Below are 22,772 nucleotides of genomic sequence, written 5' to 3'. Positions count from 1 at the left end.
GCGGGGTCTTAAAAAGTCTTAAAAGTCCTGAATTTACAAATCTGCAATACCTTAAAAAAGTCTTTAAAAGGTATTAAATTTGATATTGTAGGTCCTAAGTTATGTTGCCATAAACTTGTTTGCTGTATTGTGTTTAAATATGTCTGTTAAATGTCCAAGCTGCAAAGAAAGTACCATTAGTCGACTCAATTCCACCTGTTCCAACCTGACAAAATTTATATCAAAATTAGGAACCGATTATCAGTAACTTTGCAGCCACTGTTGATGAATGATCACAAAACATTCAGTTCTGTGCACAGTATATATGTAATGTTCAATTCTAGGAGTCATTAATTTTTGCCAGTATGGCTGTGAAATGGGCTTTAAATTCTGTTCTAAGTCTTAAAAAGGTCTTAAAAAGTCTTAAATTTAACTTGTAGAAACCTGTAGGAACCCTGTTTTAACGATTGGCTCTCATTATTCTGATACTTCTGCCCCTGTCAATAAAGCAACAACTCTGATCTGACAATTTTATCCTTTCCACCTGTTGCTCTCCCCCTCACACTGGCTTTGCCGTCAGTTAGTCACACTGTGGTGTTGCTGCCGAGGAAGGGCGAATGAAAATGAAAATCTATCTGCATTGAGCAGGGAGTTGTAAGCAGCGTGGTGGGGGTTGGAGGGATGACAGGAGAGCAGTGGAGCTGTAATCCAGCACAGGAAACAAGAAACTGAGGAAAGGGATATGGGTGAAAAGGAGGAGGAGCAGGAAAAAGGAGAAGAGAGGAAGGGCTGAAGTGTGTTTAAAACATTGTGGTTGTACAGAAAGAGGTCACTGTTATCAATGACTCAGCAGACCAGAGCAATTTATGTAATCAATAATCTGTTATGTATGTATGTATGTATATTTATTTTTCTGCCAGATATGATGAAACAGAACATCAAAACCCATTTGTTTTGGCCCTTTAGATGGAAAAAATGACTGGAAGAGAGAATCAATTGCTAATAGAATTGCTGACCCTTTTGATTTCAGTTGACTGAATCACCAACAGTTGCAGCTATAATTGGGAGTACTTTTACATGAGACACATAGATCTGCAAACATTTTATGACTTTTATGTGGTTCTTTGGCAAAAGAGCCACTAACACAATAAAAGAACTGCATTTGATAAAACACATTAAAAGTCACCCATATACCAAGATAGTGCATTCTTCTAGTTTTAACACTTTCATCAGAGTGTTAATACAACTCTTCTTCCTCGTCTGTATACACCTGCCTTCTGTAAAGTTTGATGAGTTTCAAGTATGTTCCTCTATCCACCGTTCTCCACAAATGTGGACGTTTCCCTGCAGTTTCAGTTGAGTTGCTATTCCTCTGCTTTGTATTAGTTGCTACTCGCTCTATCACCTGAAGATTCTGCCACTGCAAAGTTTGCCAAAAGGCCATATTATGAATTTCAGCTGTCATATCTGTTCTCCTCTTAATTTTCATTACTTTTGTGCAGAGCCTTCAGACTAACAAAAAGTAAATAATATTCACTGATTGGTTCGTTCGAGAGAGGAGACAGTGTCTCCCTTCACATTTAATTTTTTCAGTTTTTGAGGTCGTAAGGTGCTTAGACCCCAGAGTCAGTGTGTGTGCTCACCAAATAATGACCAAACAGGATTAGGTGCTTGGCTTGCCCAAGGCCTCTTTGGAGCCTCTCTTTTGGAAATACCTGGCAATGGAATTCCCCTAAACCCCCCAACCAATGCCCCCACTCAGCCTCAGCCTTTTGTCTCCTTAACCCACTCCTTTTTCTTCTTTCTTTCCACTTCTGGCTTTTCTAACTTCGTCCTGAGCCCAGCAGACTCTCCGGAACAGCTTGGAGGTTGCGTGTGATTTCAGAGGCCGATCTGCTGCTGCAGAATAATGGGTTTCCTCTCCTGGGTAACGCTGGCATTATTAACAGACTTATCATAACGGGATTATTTCCCCGTCACAGACCCCACTTCTGTATCTTGTTAGAGAGCTACCTGGGAACCTCTTTCTTCTGTCAGTCCTGCTTTTAGTCATCTCTGGGCCACTTTTAACTCTCACATCAGTAACCTTTTCCACAGAGGCAGGTCCAGGGCCAGTTTGGAGCTGGTGCCTTCTCTGGAACCTACTTTTATGTTTCAACCACCAAAGAACACACTTTTTGCTGGTCAATAACCAGGTACCTCTCAAGTCAAGAGCTGAGGGCAGGATTATCATAAACAAACGCAACCAAGTAAAGTTTGTGAATGCAGCTTTATCCAGGGTGTCAGTTAAAGCACCTTTGGATAACACAAACTGTCTACCTTCAATGTGATGTATCCTACTTTTTAAAAAGGTTTGCTGTTTTCAGTTCAGCTCTCATCATCATTTCATGTTGATAGTTGCGAAGGCTTATAACTTGTGAGACATCTCTGAAAACTTTGGAGCAAGTCTTCTGGACTCTACCTTGATAACAGACCACAGATAAACTTTATTATCACCTGAAAAAATCTTAAACTCCATTCTGCGTCCCAACAACAGCAGTATTTTTAAGAAAATTCTAATCTACAATACAATAACTAACTAGCAATACGATAGCAACAACGCTAACTAACACTGGGCTGGGTGGTGCACTGGTGTAGTGGTTAGCACTTCCAAAGATGTTGTGTTCAATTCCCAACCTATGTTGAGGTTGTCTATTCCCTCTGCTCTTTGTGGGTCTTTGGAGTCCTCCAGTTTCCCCTACCATTCAAAACGGGTATTTTTGGGTGAATTCGCTTGTCGGTGACCTCAGTACTGATGAAGATCTGGAGTTGGCCTCTGAACACCTTCAGTGGCAGGATCCTGCTAATGTTAACCACCATTGCTAATGTCAGGTGCTGTGTGTATTTAGATGGGTAAAATGCAGAGACACAATTTCCCTGTAGGCATAGTAAAGTGAGTTAACTTTGACATTTTTAACCTTTTAGTTCACGTGCTTCTCTCTATCAAGGTGGTACAGAGGTTGGCACTGTCGCCCCCTCCCATCATCCAAACACATGCACATAGCAGGTTGACTGGTCAGTCTAAATCACCCATATACCCATAATGTGAGCGTAAATGGTTATTTGTCTGTATACGTCTGCCCTGCGATGAACTGACGACTTGTTCAGGGCCCACAGGTAATGTAGCTGGGACAGGTTTCAGCACCCCCACTCCAAAGGAAGTACTAGCACTAGACCAGAACTAGCATAGGGGTCGAACTGGGGGAGATATATTTCCACTTCCCGTCAGGACCAGTTGTTTAACGTCACAGCTGCCTTTGAGCCACGCAGCATCATTTAATAGTTTTCAAGCAGCAGGATGTGGTGTAAAGTGTCCCCGGGTTGACCCTGTAATAGCTGACTGCACCACTATTGGAGTTTATTTTTGAACGTCGAATCAAATGCCTCACTGAAAGAAACGCCTCATGAAAGACTGAGAATGATTTCGGGCACTTGAGACGTTTTCTATTTTTAGTTTAGTTTTCCTCTGCATGTCTTGTGCTGCTGACAGGAGAAGAGGATGCAAGTTATTAAGAAGGTGTAGGAGATATTTTCACTTTGTCAAAGGAATGTGACCAAGAAGAGGAGGTGCGGGAGACTTCAGTAACATTAAAAAACAACCAGTGAACAACATCAGAAGGGGAAATTAGCTTTTAGGATTTGTTGCCCAAGCAGCCGGAACAAAAGCAGACCCCAGGAGGTCACAGGGGTGGGAGGACAGAAGTAGACCAGCTCCCTTCCATTCATTAAGGGTTGCAGGGTAAGGGCGTGGGGGGTCACGGTTCAACCATCTCAGGGGGTTGTTAATTCTATTATCCCTGCCTGAGAAGTCCTTGTCAGAGTTAGGAGTGAAGAAAAGGTGGAGATGGTGGGAAAAATGGTGAAAGGCGTGATTATTTTGGCATGAGAAGTGATCACATACCACAAATGTCTTTATCTCCTTGAGTCATGTGCTCTCATGAATTCTGTCTTTTACGCCCTCTCATTCCACGTCATGTATTCACAGTTAGTCAAAATGGAGTCAACTAGCGGGAATTTTACCACCCCCATGACTAGCCTAATAAATCAAGTCTACCTTTGTATTATTGTGTCTCTACATGTAAGGTTTACAATACAAGCTTCAATGATTAGTCCATTCTAGGATCATAAATCTTTAACTATTGTATAACTTACTATAATTATTAACTAACAACAACTGGTACAAGTTTATAACAGAATTCTTCTTTTCATATTTAGTGCTTTCTTGATGCATATGTAATATTTAAATAACTAAGTTTTGACTTTCTGATTCGTGGCTGAATACCAAAAGCTGTACTTTGTTTTGTGAAACTAATATTTTGGGAAAGAGTCATCAAGATGAATTGAATTTAAAGTAATTTTTCTGGTTACTGTGACTTAATTATTAGTCATATTGAGTCTCATTTCCACATTATATTTCAGCGCAGTGCTAGCGTTGGCTGAATCAGTTATCATTCTAAAAAAGGGGAAAAACTCCAGTCCTTCGTGTCTTTCTTTAAGTAACCACTGTTTTGTTGGAGTTGCAAAGTACTGAGGGAGACTTGGTTTTGGTGGAAAATTTGCATGTTAGGAGGTGAGCATTAAAATGGCAGAGAGGTAAACACCACATAAAACTGTAAAAGACAAATACTATGAATATGATGTGCAGGATGTGTGTCACGTAGGTGGCCAGTTCAGTCTTGTTTCACACAGCGATGGAGATGATAACATGGAGGCAGCAGAAGGGGCGGAGAATGCTGACTGAAATAGTCATAAGCAGGCTTATTCCAAGAAACGATTTCTAATGAGACTAGTTCGTTTTTGTTTTTTTTTCCTTCACTTGGACATATCTGGTTGCTGCTAAATGCCTCACAATACTCTCCAGCAAACTTGCCAGTGTGGCTGGAAATGAACTTAAAGCAGCGAAGACTTTATTAGTGAGAGCTTGATACTTGAAATGATACTTCAATTCATGTTCATGTCATTTATACTAGAATTCAGATTCTTACGATGCTCCAGTACAGCATCTCAAAATGTAATTACATATTTTGAACATGACATTCATAATTTAGAATTTATTGTTAACCTGATGATCATTTTATTTGGGAAATTTCATATACACAAATATAAATATACCAAAACATGCCCAAATTTTAAAGTCTCTGATAGAATTTGAAAAATATTTTAAATCATTGGAATTTATCTTTAACAAAAAAAGCACTAATACCCTGGCAATTTATAAAGAATTTTTAAAAATGGACTGAACTTACTCTCTGATGTATTTATTCATTTAGTTTTCTTAGCTCTATATATTTTAAGTTTTTATTATTGTTATTTGTCTATTCTTCTTTGTGTCTCTAAATCTTTGCATTATTTTAATTTATTTGTTCAGATGCTTTTTCCTTTTGACATCTTGATGTTTGTTCAAAATTTATATGTCTTGTATACCTATATATTTTCAATGAAGTTGAAAAAAAAAGATACTCCAGTACACTGCATCAAACCCACTCAGGTCTCTTTCACCGACCCTTTGTTACACTGTTTTATTTAATGTACCAGAAATAATGAAATACTCTAACATTTACCCTGCATCTGTATAAAATGAACCAGGTGGCAGTATGTGTGTGATGCATGTGCAGATGTTAACATTGCTTTGTGTGTATAAGAGTCTGTCGGTATGATTGCGTTCACCCTGGCAGGCTGTGTGCCGTCATAGCTGGCGTGGATTATTCCACTTGGCCAGACGGATTTGGGCTTGGCACGGCAGGATGAGTAGATGTGCCCCCTCGCAACCCCCCAGCAGCTAACACTGATAATACTATCTGGAAATGGATGTCTTAATCTCCTGCCACTTATTGTGTGAATAATATGCTTTCATGTTGCAAAAATAGAAAAGGTCAATGTAGCACAAGTGAGACTGTTATACATGGTCTATATATATGTTGATTGGCATGTGAGGCTGTGGAGAGGTGACTAGTTTTCTAATGGCTTTACGTGTACTACACAGATGACTGCTCACTAAGTTCAGACGGGGACGTTAAGGAAAATCACAGCTGCAGATGGAGTTGACCATGACTCATTCGCACTCTCTCTCTCTCTCTCTCTCTCTCTGTCGACTGCTCTCTCTGCTAAACCCATCCTCTTCCTGTCTTTCTGCCTCATTAATGACATTGGCAATTAGCAGTAGCGTCACCAGAGATATATATATTTAATGAGGAACGAGCCTTTACTGAGACTCAGGGATCTGGAGATATGCTCCCACTGGACTCATTTTTCTAATAAACAACCAAAACGTGGTTGCTGCTAATGAGCTTTGCGAGTGGCATTAGGCCTAAAATCAATAAATAATTTGGCTTCAATGTTGCAAAGAGGCTTATTTTGATTTGTAAAGTGTTTGTTTTTACAGAAAAGCGATCACATTTCAATAATACGAATATGAAATAATATGTATTAAATCAAGGTTAATATTGAAAATGTGTGAGTATTGATTATGGTGATTAGGCCTGTAATGCAAACATGACAGGGAAGCAATTTAGCAAACAATAAGTTTATCGGAGTTTATTTAATTATAGTGAAATATCCACGCCTGCTGCTCAGCTAGTCTATTCATCTGTGTTTCTACACTCACTTCGTAATTTTTAAAGATATTTGCCTTGTAGATGTCAGTTTTCATCAGATCGTTAATTTATTTTTATCTTCAGCTCTGCAGATATAATTCATCTCTGCTGTGTGGAGTTAATCTGGCCTCCCCACAGCGCACAAATGGTGATGGGGCCGTGCAGCAGTGCGTGCTTTATCCTGCTGTATTGTAGGTGCATTTTACATGAAGGAGAGAGATTTTTTGGGGGGCATTATGAATCAGTCAGAAAAAGTAGAATAAATTATTTGGGAGGGGTACTTCAAATTTTAGGAAGCTAAAAGGCTGTAAAATAGATGTGACATCAGTAGAGGATAGTGTCATGTCTCATGAATGTTGAATATAAATGGGTAAAGCTCTCCAGCAAAACATGAAATGGACATCTGTATCTAAAATAGATCTTTTCTTGCTGTCTCTCTCCTCAGAGTGCGTGGTGTGTCTGACACCGTCGGGGTGCCATGGCTCTGGTTCAGGCACTGCCTGTGTCCGTGACTGACCACCCAAATCCAGGTCTTGAGGTCCAGCAGTGCCGGCCGCTACCATCCCACTCCCCCTCGGGCCCCTGCTCTGTCCCCTGTGGGCCCTGCAGCTCTGGGACAGCCATGGGTTCAGTCAGCAGCCTCATATCAGGCCGGACGTACCAGGAGAGACACTGCCGCGCCGCCAGCGAATTTGCCACCAAACCACGCCGTTCCACGCCGGCTACCAGCTGCTTCCGACTCCAGGATAACACCCTCCGCAGCGGGAGCTCCCTGGAGCAGCTGCTGGTTATCACCAACCAAACGCAGCCACAGGTGCAGCTTCTACCTCCCCCGCTGCCCACCAAGAGGCAGCCTCGGCCAGGAAACTCTGCCGGAGCAGGTGGAGGCGGAGCGGTTGGTGGAGCAGCAGGTGGTGGGACTAATGGAAACTTTGGGTATGTTACTGAAGAGGTGGTGGTAGGAGACTGGAATGACAATGTGGTACTAGCAGCTGGAAGCCCCTGCAGTGACTCCGAGGACCAAAAGGACAACAGGACTGTTAACGGCAACATCGGAGGGCCACCTCCCAAACTCATCCCAGTGTCCGGACAGTTGGAGAAGGTAATCAAGTCCATGATGGAAAGGGAATCTGACACTTATAATCATTCATGTCATTTTTTAAGAAAAAACCAAAGAAATCTTTATGGTTTCAGCTCCCAGAATATGAGGATTGGAGGCTTTTCTTTCTGGCAACTTTAGTTAGTTTATATATATATATATATATATATATATATATATATATATATATATATATATATATAGTAAGATGAATGAGTTTTGAGTTACTTAAACAGAAATATTCAAAATTCTACACTTACACTAAAACATGCATTCATTTTCCTTCCACTACAAAAAACAAAAATAAAAGATATAGTTGTAGATGATGATGTGAAGTATTGTGGGAGTAGTTGTTTTTGCACCATTATTAATGGGCAGAAACAGTAATTATAGGTGAGGCAGTTTTATGTCATCTTTAAATGTTAAAGTTTGTAAAGAGGATATGACATAGGACAGTTGACCAGTATGGGTTGGTACATGAAATAAAATGTTTTTCTGAATCTGAAGATGTTGTATTTATTTTATATAATCAAGTGTACAAGCCAACAAAATATATAATATAGATCAAGACATTTTAGTTTTACTGTACATTTACCAGATATTATATGTTTGTAAGTGTAGACTTTATAGCATAGATTCTCCAACTCAGTACATATCTGCCAGTTTACAATGTAGTTTATATTGAAAATGATATACAGAACTGTTTTATAGCTGTCCGTGACCTCTGACCCTCTAGTAGGCAGAATCTTTATAGAAAAAATTCTTCTTTAGACAGAGCTCAGGATTTCACCTTATAACATTATATATTCCAGTTAGGACCTCCTGTCGCCACTGCCTGGAATACATACAGGTCTTAAGCAGGCCGGTTTTACATTTCTGTGCTGATCAGGTTTACGACACATTACCTCAGCTGTCTAATTGGCTATTTATTTCCATTGATCCAGTGAGAAGCTTAATCACTGTCCTGACAGGCTGAGATGGATCATTTGACAGCCTACTCACCTTGCAGGCACATAATAATCAATGTCAGCGCTGACTTACACTCAGTGACATATTTAGTGAACCCAGAGGAAGACCATTAAGAAAAATGCTTACAGAACATGTGAGGAGCTTTCACCTCATCTGTCTTTGTCTCTGCCATCTCCTCCCTCTCCCCAACTCTGCCCTTTAATCAGATTCACTCTGTCCTCTCCTCTTTCACTGTCCATCCCTCTCTTTTTCTTAGATAATAAGAAAATCCTTAAGAAAATTACTTATGAAACCCATGAATATCAATTAAACCAAATTACTCTAATCAGAGTCCTGAGGGGTGACCTGCCTGCATATCACTCACCCTTCACTAATGAGTTTTATCCAGCTTTTGCTAATTAGGGCGGCTTAGCTTTTATCAATCACTTATGCTATTTTTTTTATGAATCTCTACTTTCAGAACATGGAGAAAGTGCTGATTCGTCCCACGGCGTTCAAACCTGTAGTTCCCAAAAATCGCCACTCTGTGCAGTACCTGTCACCGCGGCCGGGGGGCAGTAATCTCTCAGAGAGCCAGGGCAGCCTTAACCTCCTGCTGCCCCTTGGGGGATCCAACGGCGCCAGCAGTGCAAACATCAACGTAGGAAGCAGCAGTTCAAATTCTGAAGAGAAGCGTAACTCCTACAGCGGAGGCCGAAACGCTCGGAGCAGTCAGTCATGCTCCATGTCCGATTCAGGGAGGAACTCTCTCTCCAGCCTCCCAACTCACAGCAGCACAGGCTATAGTTTGGCCCCCAGTGAAGGCTCCAGCTCTGGATCTGGGTCAGGGGGCTTAGGTGGCCAGTTGGAACCTGCGTCAGGCCTGAGCCGCAACACATCAGGTGGTAGTGGGAGTCATGGTCACACTAACTCAGACAGTGGACGTTCCTCTTCCAGCAAAAGCACAGGGTCTGGGTCGATCAGTGGGCGCGGGCAGCCCCTGTCAGACAGTGGGTCCTGTGGACACTCGCCGCCGCCTGTGGAGGGCTACGAGGCTGTTGTGAGGGAACTAGAGGACAAACTGAGGGAACGGGATCTGGAGCTTCAGCAGCTCCGGGAAAATCTGGATGAGAATGAAGCTGCTATTTGTCAGGTGAGACAACAGCTGTTTCTGCCTGACCTGACCTTCAACTACAGCCATTTAGTATTAAAAGAAGAAACACTTACCTCTGTCATCTCCTCCATTTATTTGTCCAAAAGGTCTATGAGGAGAAGCAGCGTCGCTGTGAACGAGAGATGGAGGAGCTGCGACAGAACTGTGCCTCGAAGATGAAGCAGGCGTCTCAGAAGGCGCAGAGGGCTCAGCAGGTGCTGCAGTTACAGGTATGTGAAGTGTTTGAACAGATTTAGTAACTCTAAGCTCTCTCAAGAAGCTCATGAACTTATGAACTCTTTTCAACAGAGACCTGAGAACAGACAAAAAATGTAGTTGACTCAACTACACAAAAGTGCACAAGAAACAGAATACATCAGACAGAACTGGGGCAAACTGCTGTCCCACAGCCAACAAACACATTTAAAAAGCATTTAAAGGTGTGGATTTGCTTGTGTGAAGTTTGTGTTGAAGTCAGTGCTGTGGTGGGATCTGGGTAGCTTTGACACAACTGTCCTGCTGACTAGTAGTTAGTGTTGTACACTATTACAGCTGTAAGGGAGCAGAAGTATTAAAGAACTCAGAGTGAGAGTCAGGATTTTAATGGAAAATCTGACTCGAGTCCTCTGTATGGAAATCAGTGTACAGGCTGTTATCATGGATATAAACATCCAAGACCAGTGATAACATAGTAACGGACTGGCTAATGTCAACAAACAGCTACTACCACACACCAGATTCCAACATAAACTTCACATAAGCACATGAGCATGTGTGATTCTTGTATAGTTCACCTTTAAGTTTGCAAATCTGAAATATTTACTCAGGTCTATCTCTTATCTATTTAAATCCAAAATCATTTTGAGATAACAGTAAATTTGATGTCCATTATAATAATATCATCATTTATGGGGGTACTTTCAGTTGGGTGTTGGTGCCAAACCCAAGCCCTTTAGGTGTGAAACATTAGTGCTGCTTTTAAAAAGATAAAGTTTATTTTTTATGTTTCTTTTTTCTGATGTAAATGCTGAGGAAAAATGTCCTTTTTTGGCTATAGAGCAGTATAGGATTTAGTTGATCACCCCTACATTTTTAGACAGTAGGAGCTTTTGGTTGGTGAACTGGAAACAATTATGACCAAACTTCTCATGATGCAGCCATGAGAATAGGGGTTTTCAGAGTTCAGTAGTTTTGACAGGATTTGTATTGTTTAATGATCTTCAAGATTATGAGGCGTTCGTCTTGCCATGCTTTTAATTGTAAATCTTAATATTTGTTGTAGTATTTCATTTGGTCAAAACCCTATGTCTACAGGTATTTCAGCTACAGCAAGAGAAAAAGAAGCTGCAGGAGGATTTCTCTGCTCTGCTGCAGGACAGGGAGACTCTGGAGAGGAGGTGTGCGACCATCCAGAGGGAGCAGACCCAGCTGGGCCCACGGCTGGAGGAAACCAAGTGGGAGGTGTGTGGAATAGTTTTAACCTCATAAGCAGTAAAAACCTACAGAAGGCAGGCAGTGACAAAGTCCTTCTTTTCCTCAGGTTTGTCAGAAGTCTGGAGAGATCTCCCTCCTGAAGCAGCAGCTGAAGGAGATCCAGTCAGAGCTCAGTCAGAAGGCAGGAGACATTGTGGTGCTGAAGGCGCAACTCAGAGAAGCCCGATCTGAGCTGCAGGCCAGCCAGGTTCGAACCCAGGAGGCCCAGACCGCCCTGAGGACCAGATCTCTGGAGCTGGAAGTCTGCGAGAACGAGCTCCAGAGACGCAAGAGTGAAGCCGAGCTGCTCCGGGAAAAAGTCGGCCGCTTGGAGGACGAATCATCCCGCCTTCGAGACACTCTGTCCAATCACAGCGGACCATGTCTAGCTGGAAATCCAAACGGGAAAGGACAGTGCATGAGAAGGAGCGGTCCTAGTCCGTCTGTGTACCGCGACGGGGAGGAGACTCATCTGGTCTGGGCGGGGGAGAGCGACGAGGCCAAGGCACAGAGGCAGAATGTGGAGGCTGTGTTAGGACTCAGACAACAGGTATGGAGGTTTTCTGCACATTCTTCAACCTTGAGTAATTAAAGGTCATGGAAGAAGGCAGTGCTTAACTCCTGGTTTGTCTCAGGTGGACAGGCTGAAAGCTGAACTCATGTATGAGAGGAGGACGAGTGAGGAGCATCTGTCACGGTTTGAGGAGGAGAGGAGGGTTTGGCAGGAGGAGAAGGAAAAGGTAAAGAGGAGGTTTATTGGTAATCAGTTCCTATCACTTGTAAGACTGTTTTTTATTTTTTCAGAACAGGGCAGTCATAGCTTCTCAAATATAGCACCACAGCATTTCTGTCCATATTCCCATTGGCTCTACTTAACTGTATCTGTAATGTGCTTTGTCTACAGTGCACATACCTTAACTAAAAAATAACAAAACTAAAAAAAACATTAATGGTCTAAATATGTAGGTGATTAAAAAAGCTGAACTTTATAAGCTTTTAGTGCATTCATTGGCAGCATTTGCAAATCTGTTTAATTTTTTTTTTTTTTTTTTTTTGACTGGCTGATGCTGTGAAATAATTCAGTTCAATTCAGTTTTGTTTTTACGATCCAAAATTATCTCAAAGCACTTATTAAAAAAATAAGGTCAAGAACTTTGAATAGAATACTATACACAGGAAAAAAAACAACAAACCCACCACTCGGAGATCGTGAAAAAACTCCCATGATGTTTATAATCTTTAATAATTACAGTGTTTAATAGACCAGGTTAATCAACGAACAGTTTAATCTGACAGTTTCAGCCTGTTAAAAGGAAGTTTATCCTCGTTACTGTCACCAAGTGTTTGCTCCAGGAGGATTCTGTTGGGTCCTGTAAATTGGCTTGAGAGGTTTTGACCAGCTCTATCTGTAAAGTGTCATGAGATAACTTTTGTAATGATTTGGCACTACTGAAAAATAAAATTGAATTGATTGATTGATTGATTGATTGATTGACTGATTTAATAGGTTTATCTAATTCATGAAAAAAGATTAAGGTTGTATATAATTTGATTTGTATTTGATGATTTCTAATTTGATTTGTATTTTTATTATTTTTACTTTAGATTATTATTTCAGTTATATCGTATTTTTAATTCTTTTTTCTTTTTTTTTCCTGTGTTTTGTTTATTTCCAGGGAGGTATTCACATAAGCCTTTTTTTGGCTTCTATCCTCTCCTGCACAATGATGTTACTTGTTTGAATGTTGTTGTTATTGGGTTTTTTTAAATTTTTCTCTTGCTGTTTTATGATGTGCAAATAATAAAATAGAAATCACTAAATGACACTTGCACAATGTACAATTTGAGTCTTCATTTTACAGCTTTTGTTCATGCACTTGCTCTCTTTTCAGGTAATCCGCTACCAGAAGCAGCTGCAGCAGAACTACATCCAGATGTACCGCCGAAACCGGGACCTAGAGCGAGTCATGAGGGAGCTGAGTCTGGAGTTGGAGAACCGGGACATGGAGGACTATGAGGTTCACAGTGGCAGCAATGACATTCACTTTGAGGAAATCACCGCCACTGAGATCTAAACCCACATTTAATAGACAGAACCACAACTCACAGACGACCTCTGAGGACGTAAAAACCAAACAATGGACTCCAGGCCAAATAACTGCACTATCTTCACACTATGGCTTTATCTGGACCACAGAGTGATAACTCATCACTGTCTCAACGGTGCATCCTTACTTTACGCTAACACAAAATGCACTCCTCAAATCCTTGTAAGGTGTCCCATGGCGCTTTTTAAAGAGTTTTATTCCACCACAAAGCCAGCACAAAGACTTTTCTTCTATGAAACTACGGTGAAAAGCAGTGAAAATCAAGAGTATTTCTTCTTTTTTGGACCACGTTCAAATCAGGGTATCAAAATCAACAAGAAACCTAAGCAAAAAATGTTGAGAAACGCACAGGATTCTGGTCAAAGTGCAGTCCCACCTGGCCACCAGCATGCATGTAATGAAGCCATCATTACAGCCGTCCCATTACTTCCACTGCTGGCTAATAATGTTACTAATGAAGACCTTGCCTCACCACCCGTCCATACTGTGCTTGATGATGACCCTTAGCAACAACCGCTGCACTAGAACCTCCAAATGACTGCTTAAGGGAAAGCAACACCAAAATACACACCTGTATGAACTTTATAGCATTGACAGGATCAACAATTCATGTCATTTAACACATATGAGACAGTTTTGCTTTTGTGCTTGTTTTGGCAGCAACCGTAAGTGTCTAGAAGGAATGTATTGTCACTCGAGAAATGCAGTAAAAATGGTCTCCACTGAGAGAAGGAAGGAATCTCCTCAGCAACAGAAACATGGTTTGTTTTGCACAATGTTCCTGCGCTTTTTTTTTTCTTCCTTCTGTATGGGATTTTTTTCCCTCACAGAGCAAGTCATCACCACTAAAACAACAGTTTTGACGTTTGCTTACATGTGGACATCCTTATTCTGTCTGCCGTCGTGGAGACAGAAACCAAACATTCAAAGGAAATGTTTTATTTGAACACTGTTTCTAGACCACCAACGGGCACACAATCAACGCGTCATCTCATTAAGGCGACGCCGTGAACTTTCACAAAAACATTTACATTTTACAGTTGTGTAGCACTGGGAGAAACGTAACAGTACTGAGCATGGGAGATATCATCGAAATGCTGCTGATTCTCCTCTTCCTCTGTCTTTTTCTGCCTTTTGTCTATCTCTGTCTCTGCTTCTTACTTAGCTCTATTTTTGTAACGGTGAAAAGCACCTCAGCGGTTGGTATCAGAGTTGTACGGGCAACTAAAAATGGAGCATATTCAGGTTCGGTTGTGACGTCACTGAGATATTTCAGCTGGTGTTTGAACTGTAGGCATGCTTTTTCAGAATTTCCATTTATTCCCACATCATTCTCTTCCTCCTCCTCCTCCTCACTCTCCTTCTTATTTAGCTTTTAGCGGCATACAGCCAAAAGAATATTTAAAGTCTTCCTAGCCTCCCCCTAGACAATAATCTTTATCGACTGCTATACAGGTAGTGAGACTGGCATGTCTGCATGTCTTTGTTATTCCAGATTTCAGGAGAGGCTGGTTCAGGCAGAGGCAGGGTTTGTGATGTGAGGGGAAAACTGCAGATGCAGTAGCTTCAGTGCGTCATGTTTTTTAAGGCAGATCGGTTGTTAAACCAGCAAGAAGTGAGTTATCAGTCGAAGCTGTGGGTTGATTTGTGTTTCTTTAGGCTGAAACTCAGTAAATGCACTGAGCATGGTGGGTCTTTAAGAAAAAAACAAAAACGTAGCGGGCTGAAAACTGTTGTCTTTTCTTTTACAAAGAGTCTATATCAAGGAAGTATAGTTAAAAGGAAATCTATATAATGGAGGAAATGTTGTATATTTTTTTATATATAGCACCTGAAGATATTTTGTTGTAGTACTGGTATCAGTGTGGGTTTAATATACAAAAGTATAAAGACTTCTATATATCTATCACATAAACATCACCATTTCAAATGACGGATCAATTATTAATGGAGGCGGCAGCAGAGAAAGAGTGCACCTAATACTGTAATGCATGAAAGTATGTTTACATATAATCTGTCTGTGTAACACAAGCTCTCTGAAGACCAAACTTTGCAACTGATAAAAAAAAAAAAAAAAGTTGGGAGTTTTGTTTTGTGTTGAAGTGTCTCCATTTTAACTGATCTTTCATTTGAGTTTCAGCCTCATAATATTCACACTCGTCTTCACTGTTGGGTTTTTGTGCACGTCGTTCGTTTCTAAATGCATGGTCTTCATGAAGTTGAGGTCAGAGCTGATGCGAACAAAGACTTTTTATTTCCTATACCTGAGAATTTAATAGTACCCTTGCAAAAGGCATTGATCAGGAAACTAGATCAGTCTATATTTTGCATGATACAACATTACCACATTTACTGTGGTTTGAGAGATTATGTAGGATGTTTAAAAGCCCGCACTGTGTAAAAACGTAAAGCATCGGAAAATGACTCTGAGTGCAAAAAGTTGGGTTTGTTGTGGCTCCGGTTTGTGCCTCTTATATATAACCTGACATAGGAGTTACATGTCCAAATCTAACATCTACTGAAACATAAACTTATTAAAGATCCAGCACACAATTGACAACATTTACCTCTATTCTAATGCCATCATCAATCTACAGACACTTACCTAACAAGCTAGGGCACAAAGATTAAAAAACATGGTATTAATTTCTGAGTTAGAAAGCAATAGCAGATAGACAAACCGTAGTAATTACCAGAAATGCATCCATATCTTTGGTTATTTGCCTTGTGGATCAACATTAGCTCATTTGCAAAAACGATGACATTCACCAAAGGAAGATGTTTTTCTGCTTTGTTATATTAAAGGTTATTTCCTAAATATACTCCACTGAATTTGTGTTGATTCAATGCTAGCATGATGAAAGGCTTTAAAAGAGCTTACTTATTTTCGATAATGAAGATTTTACACAGGAAAACAGTATTGGTGTTGGCCCAAACCTCAACAAATGGTGCATCTGTAATAATTAGTTATGTTTTGCATCCGTCACACCCTCTAGTACTGTTTTTATCCAACTTGTTATAATCTTTCTGGATAAACCGTCTCATCTGAGATAATTGTTGTCAATCATCTGCTGTTTGTTTTTTTTTGTTTTTTTTGTAAGGTTGCTTAATATTTATTTAACCTGACATTTTATTGATAGGTAGTATATCTCTGAACCTCAAATATGATGCAACACATTTGGGCACTAACCGGGGCTACATGTGTTTAATCATATTCAGTCACAGCGGTTCTTATTAGCCTCTAGTAGACTGTTAACTCATTCACCACAGACACAGCACAGGTTCACATAACCAACAAACCGGCACCTTCACTAAAAAGTAGTCTGCTGAACATCCTGGACTTCTATATTGTCATCATCGCATAAACATCAGTGTAAATATGTAAAAGACTAAATAGTATAACAGAGTGACATTGTCTTTTATTTAGACAAACTATATATTTCAGATGTAGCCACTGTGACTAGACCAAAGCAAAGTAACATTTATTTTCGTGGCATTTTTTTCTCATCCTTATGTGTGCATTTTTTTTTTATGTTTACTTACATTGTGTCTTCATTATTTCAAGTATGTAGTTGTCTCTGTATATTTTTATGTGTATATTTCTTGGACAAATGACTGTGTTTTTAATTAAAGAACAAGTTGTCACACCTTAAAGCAACTTTTGGTTTATTTGTTTCTCACCAAAGGCAAATGACTGACACTTTGACGCATCTGTTAAGCAGTTATAAGCAGCGTATTAGCATTTAAGTATTGCAATTCTGAATAGATATGAGGACATTCCTCTTACAGCATTATTATTGTTAATATATATTTATTTTTTACGTTGTCTTATGAAGACTTAACTATAATATTCAGTTCAAACATTTAATTAAATGTTTGTACACTGCATATACCTGCTTAATATTGTATATAAATTAAAATATTAGTGGCAAATCTGGTCTAAATATAATGAAGGTGAGAAAGTTATAACAAATTAGCCGTTACTTGAGCTGAGTAAATTATTGTGTAATTTCTCAAGGGCACAGCTGAATTTAACTGACTTGTAATTTACAGTCAGAACATTTCACCTTGAGCTTTTTTTGCATTTATTAAAACCAATCTCTTGCTCAGTTGCTGACTCCAGAATAAGGCACTGTGCACTCTATACTATCTTGTTAGCCATAGCTCTTCTTCTCTGATATAAACTGTGCCACTGGCCTCCATGTTCTGCATTTCTCTTTGACATGTTTTTCCAACTCCTCCACATGTCTGCGTAAGCTCAGTCCACAGCGTGGTGTAATTAAGCCTCTAAAGTGGCGGATTGCTCCAGAGCACTGGCATTTCTGCCAGAAAAATACAGCACAAAAATACTGAGCAGCAATTTGTAATAATCCCCCCCAGACATCCACTAAACCCAAACTATCAGTTTTGACATAGTACAGAGGTTTAATCTGGGTATAAATCTATAAATCTCATAACACAGACTGGGGTAATCTCCCTCTGGCAGGCCTGCAGAGCTGGTGGACCAAAAAGTTCAGACCACTGGCTCCACAATCAGACACTGGTCTGGGGTCGCTACAAGGTCGCAACATGTTAAACAGTGGCACAATTTCAACCAAGAGCGAGTTCATGCAGAGCACAGTCTACAGGATGGGTGAACAGTAACTAGGCATTAGAAATTGCTTATAGAATTTTTAGTATCACTGAGGTCATGACGAAAACAGTTTTTACACAGACAGCACTAATGGGGATTTCTTATGTTCTTATTGTCTTATTTCTTATTCACGGATTCAGGAGGTTCTCAGTGAGATGCCAGACGATGTCTTTCAGAAGGTTGTTCATTCCATCTCTGACCGTTTGAGGAAACTGGTTGACCCCACCGGTGCTTACGTTGAAATATGAAGATTTACTTTCATTTTCCCATGTAAAAAAGAACATATATCATTTGTTTCAATAAATGTGTGATAGGAATATGGATTTTATTTCCAATTTTTTAATACCTAGTTACTTTTCACCCACCCTGTAATCATCAAAGACCCTTAAAGGTGCAGGAGACTTTTGTGACCAATTTTTGATCAGATCTGTAAAACCTCAGTAATAGCCTAAGTATTATGAATCTGTGAGTCTTTCTGTGATTACTCACCTGAATCTCTTGCATCACGGTGAACAATTTCGAAGTGCCATCCACCATAAAGAGTCCACATGTTTACAAACTGAGCTGGGAGGTCACTCGGGCCTCTTTGGAATTTTATCGCGATGTGCATTGTGGGAAGCGAAGGCTCGCGCAGCCACCTTAAAGCTGCAGCTGGAACAGACACGATCGGAAACGGCAGGAGCTCCCCTCCCTCTATGCATACTACTCCAGCCGTTTCCATGTGTTTGTTTCATCCATATAATATCATATGGTCACACTGCTGCTGTCAGGTGGCTGCGCGAACATCCATTTCCCACAATGCATGTCACAACAAAATTCCGAAGATGCTCAAGTGACCTCCCAGGTCAGTTTGTAAACACATGGTTTGTTTATAGTGGATGGCACCAAGGTTATTATCGTTAATGAAAACTAATGAAATGATGAAAACTAGAATTGAAAAAACATTTTCATTAACTGAAATAAATAAAAACTATAATTCAAAGAAAAAAACGATAATTAACTGAAACTGTATTGTGTGCTTACAAAACTAAACCAGATAAAAATTGTGGATAAAATTCCCTTCGTTTTTGTTTTTTGTCAATGTCGGATTGATGCAAAATCGATTTATTTCGCTCTAGCAATTTTAGCTAGCGGCACCATACGACACTTCACGGTCTGTCACTTGTGGTTTAGAGTCGTCTTCTTGTCCCCACTGTACCTGGAAACATGAAGACTAAAACTGAAAGAAATCAGAAGAGTCCTGTCTGGAATTTATGCAAATACGACGGAGAAGAAGAGAAAAGATATAAAAAAAACTACAACTAAACTAAAACTAAGCATTTAGAGGAAAATTAAAACTAATAAAAACTAGCAAACCTGCTCTAAAAATGAATTAAAACTAACTGAATTTGAGAAAAAAAATTCTAAACTAAATAAAACTAAACTATAATGAAAAATCCAAAACTATTATAACCTTGGATGGCACTTTGAAATTGTTCACTGTAATGCAAGAGATTCAGGTGAGTAATCACAGAAAGACTAACGGATTTGTGATACTTAGGATATGACTGAGGTTTTACAGATTTGATGAAAAATTGGTCCTGAAAGTCTCCCACACCTTCAAGAAGACTTGCTTCTCATCCAGTTCATGTGCAATACATGCATTGAGTAAAGTCTTTGCTGAAAATACTAAGAATTTTATAAAAGTTAGAACATTCGTGCTTCTAAACATTAGACGATCTTAAAATATCTCATATCAAAATGTGTCCTTAATAATCATCTACTGTAAAATAAACTTTTGTATAAGCTAAAAGTTACTTCACAGTCTATAAAAATGCTCTTCTTTGTTCTTGTGATGGCTCCACCTCTGTCAGGACTAATCCATTCCTCTTTACAATGACCGGAGCTTCACCTGTCCACTGTTTCCTGTTTGTGGTGAATTTCGTAGCTCTTTCACTCCCTGCAGGGGTTGCAAGTTTTCGGTGTCCTTCATGCGCTGTTTGCAGTCTGGCTGGGAGGCACACAGAGGTTAGTCAGCAGGTCTCCTGGGGCTTTTGGAGGTGGTGGGGACTTTGGGGACCTTGACCACAAAAATCATGGGTTCTATGGCCTTATTGCCGAACGCACGGCGAATTGTGTTCACGGCTTGCAGATGAGTCAGTCCCTGCAGATTCTCACCGTCCACAGTCAACAGCTCAAACCCTGCCTGCAAACACAAACACATACAGACGTTTTCATACATATTTATTCACTGCTCTGTGTCTACATGTCATATAAGCGTATTTTTCTCCCAGTGTATCCATCTTCCTGTAAGCAATCTATCTCTTTCCAGCACAACATTATAGACAGTTTCCATAAATCTGTAGTGATTCTGTCCCTTAGCAGGAACCTGATTTATGCCACAGAGGATTGGGACTTTACCATGACTTTAATATATTCACACTGAAGGCCGTCACAAGTGTACATATAAAGTTTCCCCTTCAGCACAAGGTTGTTGGAAAAAATACACTGAGACAAGCGCAAACACATGCAGGATGGTTTTCTTGCCGTTTCCTGCAGGGTGCGAGTAACTTGGCAAACTGTTGAAAGCCAGTGGAGAGGAACTTCCTCTGATGTCATCAGAGGATACACCTGCCTAATGTGTTCAACCTCAATGAGGGACCACAAACACACACACAGAAACACACAAGGCCGACGGTCATTGTTGTATCCCCACCAATCGTGTCTCTTGCCTTTTACAGTCATGGAACGCAAATAGATTAACTTTCCTTTCCTTCTCTGTTGGCAAATTCTATGTATTATTCCAAGAAATGAAGCAGAAATGTGTGTAATGCATTTATCCTGACAGTTTCTCTTCAGATCAGTGTGTGAGTGTGTGTCAGGCCTACAGTATAGCCTACCGTGAGAACAGTATCAAAAAGATTTAGATCCATTTAACCAGAGAGGAGATTAAAAAGCGCTTTTTCATTTTTTTGAAAAGTAATTTATTTGAATTAAATAGATCACAACCTAATCTGTCCCATCCGCTTCCTCCTCTCCAGCCAGAGGAAAACACAGCCCAAAAATAGCACGACTGAACCCTGTATGGACAGATCGGAGAGTGTCTTAATGTGATTTACCATCATGTTACAAATACATGTAGCTCTCTTATTTAGCAGAAGTAATAAGAAGTATCGGCCTAAATATTTAAAGATGGATTTATCTGTGTGAAAAGGTGAGCATGTACTGCATCATAAATCATCTTTAATCATAAAACTGTACACCTGAAACATCTGAACATCTAAAAAACAAAAACTGATCACAGCTAAGATCTGCGCTATATATATATATATATATATATATATATATATATATATATATATATATATAATTTTTTATATAATATAGTTCTTAGAAATGAGACAGAAAGTTGACAGTGTAAAAGTGATATGTGTTTGCAGATTTCTACTTACTCTCTTATATTAGTAAATATAAGGATTATAGCAGATTTACTTATGTCATCAAAGTCACGATTGATTACATTTGATTATTTTGTGAAAACCTTTCTAACAATTATTCTAAACTGCTTCATAAAGCTGAAAAGAAAACAATACTTCCGAATTAGAGACAGATAGATTGATCACTTTGTTTGGCCGATTAATCTGCACCAATAGGACATTTTTAATAGTGGTTGATGAGCTTCTCAAGCTTTACAAACAGTAAACAAAAAAAAACAGTTGGTAAAATTAAAATGACAAAGATGTTACAAGACTGGTTTATGCAATATATGCATGTGCAACATCACTAACACACTGAGGTAGTACATTGTGTTTGCACAATAGCTTGTACAGGGTGGGGAAGCAAAATTTACAATATTTTGAGGCAGGGATTGAAAGACAGTGTATGACCAATTAGTTTATTGAAAGTCATGAGAATTTATTTGCCACAAGAAAATTGACATAATAGAAAATGTTTTTATTCTATGTGTCCTCCTTCTTTCTCAATAACTGCCTTCACACGCTTCCTGAAACTTGCGCAAGTGTTCCTCAAATATTCGGGTGACAACTTCTCCCATTCTTCTTTAATAGTATCTTCCAGACTTTCTCGTAATAGTTTTGCTCATAGTCATTCTCTTCTTTACATTATAAACAGTCTTTATGGACACTCCAACTATTTTCGAAATCTCCTTTGGTGTGACGAGTGCATTCAGCAAATCACACACTCTTTGACGTTTGCTTTCCTGATTACTCATATGGGCAAAAGTTTCTGAAAAGGTATGGATAATAGTGTTAGGTATGATTATGACATCAATATATGTTTGGTTTCAAAACAATTGATGTTGTGCCTGCTGAGAAAAAACAAATAAATGTTCATTGTAAATTTTGCTTCCCCACCCTGTATTGTACAGTAAAATAAAACACAGAAGTATGTGAGTCAAGAATATTACATCTTTACAATCAAAGTGAAAAGGAAGACAAGCAGAAAAAGCAAAACAGAACAAAAAGTAACAGATATCCATCATGTTATGTATTTAAGTCCAAATTATCCTGCACTCTCAAAAGTTCTAGTGGCTTCCTCCATTTCAGCAGGAAAATATGAGTCATTTTGTTAATATAGTGTTTTACTAGTATCACAACTTCTGAAATCAGTGATTTCCACATAGGAATGGAACGGGGGGGGGGGGGGGGGGGGGGGGTCTTCTCCAACCCATTTTACCATTATGGCTTTCCTTGCTAACATTAAAAGCAGGGACCTTCCCTTGCAGACATAAAAGTGGGTTTACTGGTAC

General features: G+C 39.6%; 2 protein-coding genes across 3 annotated transcripts in view; one reads left to right on the top strand and one right to left on the bottom strand.

Moving 5' to 3' along the window:
• The window catches only part of lzts2a (leucine zipper, putative tumor suppressor 2a), a 56,312-nt gene extending 40,295 nt beyond the window's left edge, over positions 1-16,017 (top strand). For both annotated transcript variants that reach the window (XM_030155818.1, XM_030155819.1), the window contains 7 exons: positions 7,057-7,713; positions 9,140-9,811; positions 9,919-10,041; positions 11,126-11,272; positions 11,352-11,834; positions 11,920-12,024; positions 13,177-16,017. In XM_030155818.1, the coding sequence (XP_030011678.1) occupies positions 7,090-7,713; positions 9,140-9,811; positions 9,919-10,041; positions 11,126-11,272; positions 11,352-11,834; positions 11,920-12,024; positions 13,177-13,359 (2,337 nt within the window). In that variant the 5' untranslated portion in view covers positions 7,057-7,089 and the 3' untranslated portion in view covers positions 13,360-16,017. The remainder of the gene's footprint in view (positions 1-7,056; positions 7,714-9,139; positions 9,812-9,918; positions 10,042-11,125; positions 11,273-11,351; positions 11,835-11,919; positions 12,025-13,176) is intronic.
• A 2,345-nt stretch (positions 16,018-18,362) lies between these two features.
• Positions 18,363-22,772, bottom strand: part of LOC115434123 (PDZ domain-containing protein 7-like) — a 29,235-nt gene continuing 24,825 nt past the window's right edge. Inside the window, exons 16-17 of the mRNA XM_030155825.1 lie at positions 19,623-20,210; positions 18,363-18,409 (exon numbers count right to left, since the gene is read on the bottom strand). Of these exons, the coding sequence (XP_030011685.1) occupies positions 20,034-20,210 (177 nt within the window). The 3' untranslated portion in view covers positions 18,363-18,409; positions 19,623-20,033. The remainder of the gene's footprint in view (positions 18,410-19,622; positions 20,211-22,772) is intronic.

Source organism: Sphaeramia orbicularis, chromosome 15, assembly GCF_902148855.1.
Source record: "Sphaeramia orbicularis chromosome 15, fSphaOr1.1, whole genome shotgun sequence".
Lineage (NCBI taxonomy): Eukaryota > Metazoa > Chordata > Actinopteri > Kurtiformes > Apogonidae > Sphaeramia > Sphaeramia orbicularis.
Note: the sequence above shows the minus strand (reverse complement) of the source record. Positions and strands in the feature narration are given on the sequence as shown.